This window comes from Corvus brachyrhynchos, unplaced genomic scaffold (assembly GCF_000691975.1).
Source record: "Corvus brachyrhynchos isolate BGI_N302 unplaced genomic scaffold, ASM69197v1 scaffold56, whole genome shotgun sequence".
Taxonomy (NCBI): Eukaryota; Metazoa; Chordata; class Aves; order Passeriformes; family Corvidae; genus Corvus; species Corvus brachyrhynchos.
Window position 1 is genome coordinate 10,059,242 of NW_008238664.1, and position 9,971 is coordinate 10,069,212.

The following is a 9,971-nucleotide window of genomic DNA, read 5'->3' on the forward strand; positions in this document are numbered from 1 at the left end:
TAAAAACAAAGTCCCACACCCACATCTGGTACAACATCTGTTTGCAGGAAAACACGTCAGGTGCCAGGAATGCTATTATATTGTTTTAAAAACTGATTTAGTTGGCTAGCCTGGATCAAATAAAGCATGAGGAAAGATACTACAGGGGATGGCTTGCATATTTTGGGTATTAACAGATATGCCCAAGGCTCAGGAAGATCAGGAGGTCATAATGCTCATACATATTTGTGATGGCTTTCAAATATCTGTTAATCAGAATGAGACCACTGTCCTTCCTCAAAGGTCTGGCTCACTAAAGCACTGTGCTCTGTATCGCAGGTTATGTCACCTGCTTATATCAACACTTATTTTTGATGTGAAGTTCTTCATGCTTGTCAGGTGTAGTTTTATGACTTCACCTTCAGAAAGTAAATCCCTTTTGCTTCTGCAGCCACCATCCATTTGAAAATTTGAAGAAAAGTCCCAGTCCACGTGTATTCAGAGACCCTCCTACCCCAGACCCTCTGCTTAAGTACTGCAAAAGCTTCAACTCTCCAGATCTGTATCATCCTTTTTTCTACATACTGCATTCCTAAATGATGGTGCAAGCTGTGGGGAAAAAAGTAGTAGCTGAAAGAGTGCTTTAAAAAAATTAAGCTCCTAAGTTTCAACATGGCTTTGAGTAGGAGATACCATACTTAACTTACCAGAATCCCATTCAAACTCCCACAAACAATTACGTCCCATGTTATTTCAGATTCAGCCTAAAATAAATAAAATCAGGTCTTTTCTGGAACATCTGTATGACACTGCATGTGATCTCCCAGCACAGCCAAGGGCCATCCCAAATGTGCATGCCTGAGCCCCTGGCCCTCTGTCACATGTTACTTGACATCACACTCCCCAGTCAATCTTACCTGGATCCAAACTTTGTTTACTCATTGCCAGTTTGTTTGGGTTATTTTCAAATATAATAATATTATAGATTAGTTGTATTGGAAAACATTTTTGGAAACTGTCTTATTTAAGATGGATACAATTAGAAATTATTTTATTGTGCTGGAGAGAAGGACAATGGACATGGAGATGCACCAAATGGGTAATGCTTCGTAAGGTTTATTTGAATAAGAGTAAGGTGAGCAGGCAAACAATTTACTGGTAAATACAAATCTGATTTGTCTGTTGCTTTGAAATACTCCATGCTAATTTGATTTTAGTAGTTTACTAAATTACTGCCTTCTCTCAGTAACTGCTCATTGTCTCACACCTCTCATTTTCATAGACAACTTTTCCTTTAATTATAACGTAGTTGATCAATGCTTCATGTCCACCAAACTGGTAAATCAAGTGCTCCCACCTAAAAACACAAGATGTTAAAGAATACAGAAACTTGCATAAGAGTCTATCAGTAGAGAATTTCTTCCACAAAATAAACACATATTCTCTTTAGATAATTTGTAATTAGGCATTGATTACTTGTAATAACAGCCCCAAAAGTCTTAGGCTTTATTTCCCACTGGAGTAATTAAGGAAAATGAAAGTGGGTCTGAAATGCTACCAGTGTCCCTTTATTCAGTGAGGACAACTACTGTTAAAGCACATTGCAAATGCCAATGGAAGAACAAACCTTGATGAATTTATGATAAGAAGATCCCCCTGCTTGCCGACTTCCAAGGAGCCATGGGTGTCTGATTTGCCCAGAGCATAAGCTGCATTAATGGTGGCAGCTGCCAGTGCTTCATTCATTGACATCTTCATGTTTACACAAGCCAGATGCATCACCATAGGCTGTAGGCAAAGAAGGGGACAATGGGACTGACCAGGAACACAAAGCTGTTTATGCTTCAAATCCCTAAGCGCTCTCCTTTTTCCTTGCACAACAGAAGGAGCTCTTCTGCACAACATAAATCTCGTCAACTCCAAAACAAGAACTCTAAAATCAGTAGCTCTGAGAGCATTTTGAATAGGCCTCTCAGTGCACATGAAGGATGGGACCCATTCTGGTTTCAAGAATTTCTGGCAAAAACTCCCAATACACACAAACAAGCACAGGCAGATGTCTGTGTGGGGCATACAGCTCTCCTTGTGCATATGAAACCAGTTTGAAGCGTGCAAGACCTACACACAAGTTGTACTAGTAAGAAATTTCATAATTCTGTGGTTTCAGTATTAGGATTATCTTACCATTGAAAAACAGTATGCATTAGGATTAAAGTCACTGCCAAGAGCAACTATAACACCTTCTTCCAACATTTTTCTTGCTTGAGGTTGCTTCAGTCTAGAGGTAAAAAGAAACTTATCAGTATGATTTGCTTAGTTATCATACAATGATTTACAAGGGCAAAAGTCATCTCTCAGTTTGGCTACATTCATGCATTCAGTTACACTGATCCTTTTGGAGATGAAAGCCCAAAATCTCCTCTTGCATCCCTACCTATCACCCTATGGACAACATAAATGGGGAGTGTGCGCCACAACTTTTGCAGTAACAGCATGTGGCAGCAGCCAGTATCAACCATCAGGCTGCAGGCCACTGAAATTCTGGTGTTTATCCAGACCTCAGACACCTCAGAATTTACAAGATGAAAATCTTCATTTCACTAAAAACCTGATTTTCTAGTTCTTACAGCTTCAAAGATAGGCTCCCAAATATGAGCATTGGCACATGCAATGTAACAGTCACTTCCCAATTATTAAGACTGTGTGTTTAATCTGCATACATTAGAGATACTTTCACTCAGCAATTATAATGCAAAAGATGTTTTCAATAACTTCAATATCTGGAATAGCCATTTTAAAATTGCTCAGCCCCTGGATTAATATGTGTAGGTGTTTGCAGGGTGGGCACTAAGAAATACACTCTCTAGGAAGTTTTAGCCATAGCTGCTCTAAAGCCATTCTAAATCTACTGCGTGACTTTTCAGTAATCTCACAGATTTTTGCGGATTTCCAGCAGAAATAAGACACAAGGCCGCACATTCAGTTTCTCTCTACTTGTGATTATCTTCACTGACTCAGACTCATCCTTAAGGCATAGACAGATGCTTATTTTAACATCAAAAGACCCTAAAACCACACACATGGACGTGCAGTTACAGAAGTTTCCCCTTCAATCTAGTGGCCTTACCTTAACATGTAGGCTGTTGTTGGTAAAAGGACAGCAGCACACTTAGCTCTTGCCATCGCCACAATACCTTCATCACTAACTTCTTCCAGGTGGCTGATGGCTCGGGCTCCTAGTTCAGCTCCAAGCTAAGTAAATTTTCAAGCAAATTATTCACTATTCTCAATTAATTCAGTAAAAAAAGTTGTTTCCAAATAACTGGAGGAGACAATTCACTATTAATGCAAAATTTACCAGAAGAGAAATAGAAAAGAATGCTTGGAAGAACAATCAGAATACAGAGAAAAATATTTGTTAATTTATTCCAGGAAAAGTTGATCACTTTATCCACCCATGGAGCAGAAGCACACCTTCAGCAGTGTTTTTAACAGCCAAACACACAAACTGTGTGAGAGCCATGGACAAAAACATTACCAACTCCTGTTCATAAAGGATCCATCAGAAAATAGTTCACAAAACTGAATGATGCCTTCAATAGGGAAGCCAAAGAGATTTTTATCATCAACCAAGTTTTTGGTTTGGTGGCATTTTTTTAAAATACAGCAGAGAATAACCACAGGCAGACCCCACAAGGAGGAAGCAATGTTTAAATGATGGTGAAACATGGTCTCAAAGTGACTTCCTTTATCAAGACATTTGGGAACCTAGTCTTGACTAAACCACCCCTCTGAGTGTGCTCAGATATACTGATATCTGAGTAATGAGACTGCTGAGTGTGCTCACTGCAATTTGACTTGTTGCTTCTAACAGGACACTTAACGAAAAAAATATTTTTCAAGTTGCATAGAAACCATGTTTTTGTCATTCTTGGGTTCATGGATATCCACATTCCCGGTCTGTATCCCATGTGGAAGATAAGCAAAGTCAATGTTTGTTTAGTCAGTGCACGTTAGTCCCAGAGGTCAAGGCTTTCTCCCATGTCCTTAACTCCAAAGCTGCACATGGACTGCTCTTCCTATCATCTGATAGAAATGATGCCTATGAATGGTCTATTTCATAAAGTCTTTGAAAAAACAACCTCAGTTTTGGAAACTGCAATTCTTTCACAGATTGGGCTCTCACCGGAGCAAAAATGAATGTTAAGAAAGACGTACCTCAGCAGATTTCATCGGATGGAGTTCATCACCATGGAAATTAATCTGTAACCCTATATCTTTTCCAGCTTGAAGTATTCTCCTTGTAGACTCCAGATCAAAGACTCCTTTCTCACAGAACACATCTATATTGTTAACATGTATTTCACCACTTAGTTTGAGTTCTTTCAGTTTAGGAAGGTGGTTATTGATAATGTCATCTGTGGCTTCAGTAGCAGTTTTCCCTCTAATGAAAAAATGTTAGAGCCATATGAGTAACATCCTTGAAGCCTGGCACACATTGAAGCCATACATGCAATTACTAGATTACTTAGGAAATGATGTAAATGTGAATTCCTCAAAAAAACTTCTTAAAAAATTAAACCCAATTGTAATTCATGTGCCCTCCAACATGAGTTACTTTCCATTCAAAGAATATTAGATTGTATTACTGAATATTTTTAATAAGGTTGGCATGTTGGATGCTAACAAAGATATGGGATACTTTAAAACAACTTCTTCTGCTTTCCTATTCATACATTCTGACCTCCTTATACTGTATTCTAAAATACAACTATTTAAAATATGTAAATGAGTATTTAAATATGTTAAATGGTATTCATGCAAAATTTTTATGCAAGTATCAAAACTCAAAGGGGATATGCAGCATAAGTCATTATTTTTAATTTCCCTCTCCTCCTTTTACATCATTCAGAGTGAGGGACAGATAACTGTTTCTAATCAAAGGGACTTCCCAAGGTTTGGTTTGCCAAAGTTAGAATCACTTATGAATCCTCTATTACATAAAGATAACCCAGGAGAGATCACTAAACGCCTTGGAAAGAGCAAAAAGTCCCAAAACATGCAGCTGAGTTAGCATTCTCGAATTTTAATATCTGAAGACAAGGGATGTGCAGCAGCCAAATGCCTGAGAACCGCAGTGCTCATTTCAGGCCTGCAGACACGGGCGTTGTGGAGCGCCGCACGTGCCTGAGCTGGGAGTCGTGCAGTGGCAATAAAGGAAAGAAGCCAAACTCTGCCTGAATTTATAAACAAGGTTATAAAGCAGAGCCCTTCTTCCATTCACTTCTCACCGGAACAGTCATTGGGGTTGCTCAGCCTCTGACCATGCCAAGGCATCTCCCTTTTCTCTTTCTACTCAGCAGCCTTTGGAGGAATTTGGGCTGAAAGAATTAGGGTCAGAGCCAAGACAAACCAGAGGGAAACACTAAGTATTAGTTTCACTTTTTGATGGATATAGTGCCCCAAAATGCAAAACAAAACTGCTGTTGTTTTAATGCAGAAGATTTCTGCTCAGGAAACCACTTTGAAAATTTCCTGCTAAAGTTTAAAAGGGCCCAATAAACACTTGCCAATAAAAAATAATAATAATTTTTAAAAATCAGACATTCCCCAAATCATGCATTGGATTCAAAATGGTGACTGGAGGGACCAAGGAAGAACTGCAGACTTCTTCCTAGTCAAAATGAAAACCCAATCCAGAGTCTAAGTTGAAGGGGTAGCATAAAATTCAAGCAAAATATGCTAGACACAAACATTTGACTGAAAAGAGAAGAGAGGATTTAAAAAGACACAAACTGGAAAATACAGATAACTCAGTATTTCCTTCAGGAAATTTCCTCAAATCCCCAATTACCTTTTCTCCTTACTTAAAATACAATATCCTTACTACTACTACATTTTGTTATGCTTGATGTGCTTCAGTGGGGACAGAAGTGTGCAGAGAATGAGAAGGCACATCTGTCTTTCTAACACAAGAGTTGCTATGTTTGTAAAAACACTGGAATTTATTTAACTGATTTGTAGAAATGCTCAAACCATTTTGGTGGGAAAGACTATTAATCAGGATTTTGATTGAGATCCTGCCAAAGCTTTTTAGGGGAGGGAAAAAGGAAGGACTAAGAAATATATGTATCATTTGGGGTGAAAGGTCAATTTTATTTTACCATAAGTCCTCTAAATTTTAGTAGAACTTCTCGAAAGAAGTAGTTGGTGCTTTCAGCTGATTTTAGTTACTTTTTTCTTAACCATCTTCCAGTTGCTGAAGATGATACAGGATTCATTTTCCATAGTTAAATTGACAAAAGATAATTTACCATCCTGCTCCAAATACACAAGAATTAGATTGCAAAAAATATTTTCTGGGTCATGTTTTCTTGAATTTTTCAGGAGAGGTTGGGGTTTTTTTGGAGTATGCTTTTTTTTTCTTTTAATGAACATCTCTTGAATATTGCCACATAATAAGCCTGCCTCTATCTCACATGCCTTGTCTTGCAGCAGCCTACCACTTAGTATGTCAAAATATCTAGCTAAAACTCCTTGTTAATTCCTTCATACACTGAAATCTGGTAACATGAAGATGTTATTTTCATCATAGCAAAATAAAAATCAAAAGTGAGAAAGGACTTTTATGATACGCCTACTTGAGCCATCAGAATAATTGTGATTAAACACATTTAGTTTAATCTTCTACTCATCTCACAGCTATAAGATATATGCAAGTCTTCATTGAATGGAAGCATAATTAAACTTTGTTTATGGAGGTATATAAGGATTAAATAAGGTATTTTTTGTTGCTTGCTGGCCAAAATAAAATCTCATGGCAGAGACTAAGCTTGAAGGATAGCAGCAAATGCAAGCAGAAGAACTTCTGTACAGGAAACCCTCTAATTTGTGTTATGTTGAGTGTGAGCATTGGCTGGAGGCAGGGGTTCTGCACTAAGCCTGTGTTGGCATATAGGAGTCATTAAATAATGTTCCCCTGCCTTCCTTCAAATTAAAATTTAGGAGAGCCTCCTATAAATACTGGCTGTTTTTTCTCAAGTAGGCTGTATTTTAGGAGTGAGGCAGAAGAAACCTTCCTGAAAGCAGCAGCCAATTTTCAATGCCAAGCAGCAGTACTTAACAAGAGAAAGACAAGTCAAGTCCCGTTACTTGGGCACAGCGTGAGCTCCGCAGTACGTTGAGGAAATGCCAATATCCATGGATTTCTTAGCACGTTCAATCACCCTGAGCATTTTGAGCTCGGTTTCCAAGTTCAAGCCATATCCACTCTTGCACTCCACCAGCGTGGATCCTGCTCTGAGCATGCGCTCAAGGCGGTGCTGGAAAGTGGTGAACAGCTCGTCCTCCGTGGCCTTCCGAGTGTGCTCCACAGTAAAATGTATCCCTCCCCCAGCCTGGTGGATCTCCATATAGGATGCACCTGCCAGCTTGGGTTAAAGAAAAGAAAACAAAAAACACCCCCCCATACAATTAGCTAAGAACCGTGCATTTTCCATCCAAGAGATACTGGAAAGTGCCTTGAGGTCTCTTTGCAGTGAGAGAGACAAGGAGAAGAGAAAAAAAAAAACACATTAGTTCTTCCTCCCTCCCCCTTTTCTTCTCTCTCCCCTCCACTTAACTGAAGAAATTATGTAAGAAGTGGCACAAGGAGAATTACTCTGAAGACTTGTTTTCCCCCGAGTCCAAGGGGAAAACTGATCTCTAGCTAAAAATTCATTTATGTGGAAAAGAAAAAGGGAGAAAAATAATCAATATTTAGATGGTAATAGAAGGCAGCACTCCTATATTGCTTCAATTAATGCAAAAATATATCAAGGCTGGCTGCAAAGGATGCAGGTACACTCCCCACTCAGCCTACCAGTATTCAAAAATCATCCCTCCTCCCTCAGGCAGATTTTCTAACAGAAATTATATATTTTTCTATAAAAGAAAGATGAGAGTCCCTAGGAAGTAGAAATCATTATACATTTAAAAGAAAAAAAAAAAGAGGAGGAAGAAAAATCCATCTGTGCAATTTTATGCTGTTACCTTCATTGCAAACTCATGAACCCTGTCACCAGCCCACACTGGATGTGTATGTGCATCTACCAGGCCTAAAGAAAACAAAGTAAATGTACACTTGGGTTACTTCACTGTGGAAGAGAAAAGATTATGAACATGCAAGCAAATTAAATAGACAGCAGAAGTTCCCCTAAAAAGTCTCTGTTGCTTAGAGAAAAATAAAAATCCAACCAGCCAAATATCTAGGATTTTCTTCAGAGGCTATTTTATTTCAATTTTTTTTTAGGTCTGACACCTTATGCAAAATGTCTCCAGCTAAATGCATCACTTGCTGAGTTTTTCATGTTATTTTGATAATGTTTTCAAACTGTGGAAGAAAGGAGAAATAATAAACTGTGAAAGAGTTCATTAGACTTTAAGACTGTACTCTTTAAAAAAAGGCAAACTGCTTAGGCTGGGCTTAGCACACTAGACTTCCTCTAACAACACTTACAACAGTGTGAGCCTTTCTACACTTTGACACTGCTGAATGGCAAGGGCACTGTAAGAGAAACAGAGGTCTGACAGCTCATGTGCTAACACCATTTGGATAGTTTAGCATGCAATAGACTTGCCCAGCTTTGGGGGTTTTTTATCAGGCAAAGTTGCAGAGTATGTGAGTTAAAATCTCTTTTGTCTCCAAACATCTGTGGCCAGGATGGACAGACTGAGCTCTGTGGCTGAATGGCTGATGGGCTGACAGAGTACAGAAAAGAGCAGTGAATCTAAAGAGTCACTCTGTGGGGCCAGCTACATCCCTCTTGTGATCTATGACAGAGGAACAGATCTAAAGACAAAACTGGAGGAGACAGAGCTCCACCAAGAAGCCCAAAAGAATCCTTGAATATCTCCAGTGAGGGAAACTCCACCACCTCTCTGGTGGAGTTCCAGTGTTCAGTCACCTCCACAGTAAAAAAGTTCTTCCTCGTGTTCAGGTGCAACTTCCTGTGCATCAGTTTCTGCCCATTGCCTCTTGTCCTGTTGCTTGGCACCACTGAGAAGAGCCTGGCTCCATCCTCTTGACACCCTCCCATCAGTACTTACAGACAACAATGAGGTCCCCTTTCAGTCGTCTTCTCTTGAGGCTGAACAGACCCAGCTCCCTCAGCCCTTCCTCATAAGTGAAGTGTTGCAGTCCCCTCACCATCTTTGTTGCCCTTTGCTGGACCCACCCCAGGGGCTCCATGTCTCTCTTGTACTGTGGAGCCCAGAATTGGGCACAGCACTCCAAATGTAGCCTCACTAGGGCTGAGTAGAGGGCAGGATCACCTCCCTCAACCTGCTGGAAATGCTCTTCCTTTGTATCATTATGAAAAATACTCCTACCTGGTAACACGCACTTCCCAGAGCAGTCAATTATCCTTTCAAATGTTGCTTCCGAAAACTGATCGCGAATAACATCTGCCTGGCCCACAGCCTTGATACAACCATCCCTGCAAACCACAGACAACGAACAAAGAACACGTGAGACTATTTAAAAGTCAAGCGCTCAGCAACAGGGCTCCTGGGACAACAGGGGCGGGGGCCTCAGCAGGACTGAAGATGCACATGTGGAGGTGGTTTGCTGGTTTTACAGACGCACAGCAAACACTGGGGTAATGCCACGCGTTTCAAGCTGTTTGCCATAACGCTTGTCCTCTGCTTAGATCCCTCTGGACAACACCTTGGTACTCTTCTGTTCTAATTCCTGCTAGGTAGCATTGTTTTCCTGCAGTGGATCAGCGAGCATACAGCATTGCTCCATCAGGTATCTATCTGCAGGGCACTCTTCCCCTCACAGAAATCAAACTGCCATCGACTGCCTGGACCTCAATCACGCCCCGTGCCCTGGGAAGCCACAGCCTCTTTGGGGCTGTTCTCCCAGTGGAGTTTGAGGATGCTACCGGGAATCCTGGACGGCGCTTGGGGGATGCGTTCCACCCTCGCACGGAGCTCCCCGCTTTCCCCCC

At 40.3% G+C, this 9,971-nt stretch overlaps 1 protein-coding gene across 1 annotated transcript in view; it reads right to left on the minus strand.

Moving 5' to 3' along the window:
- Positions 1–1,073: 1,073 nt before the first annotated feature.
- Positions 1,074–9,971, minus strand: part of AMDHD1 (amidohydrolase domain containing 1) — a 9,280-nt gene continuing 382 nt past the window's right edge. The window contains exons 2-9 of the mRNA XM_008636674.2: positions 9,349–9,455; positions 8,011–8,075; positions 7,132–7,409; positions 4,198–4,423; positions 3,107–3,231; positions 2,164–2,257; positions 1,607–1,767; positions 1,074–1,336 (exon numbers count right to left, since the gene is read on the minus strand). Coding sequence (XP_008634896.1) covers positions 1,222–1,336; positions 1,607–1,767; positions 2,164–2,257; positions 3,107–3,231; positions 4,198–4,423; positions 7,132–7,409; positions 8,011–8,075; positions 9,349–9,455 — 1,171 coding nt within the window. The 3' untranslated portion in view covers positions 1,074–1,221. The remainder of the gene's footprint in view (positions 1,337–1,606; positions 1,768–2,163; positions 2,258–3,106; positions 3,232–4,197; positions 4,424–7,131; positions 7,410–8,010; positions 8,076–9,348; positions 9,456–9,971) is intronic.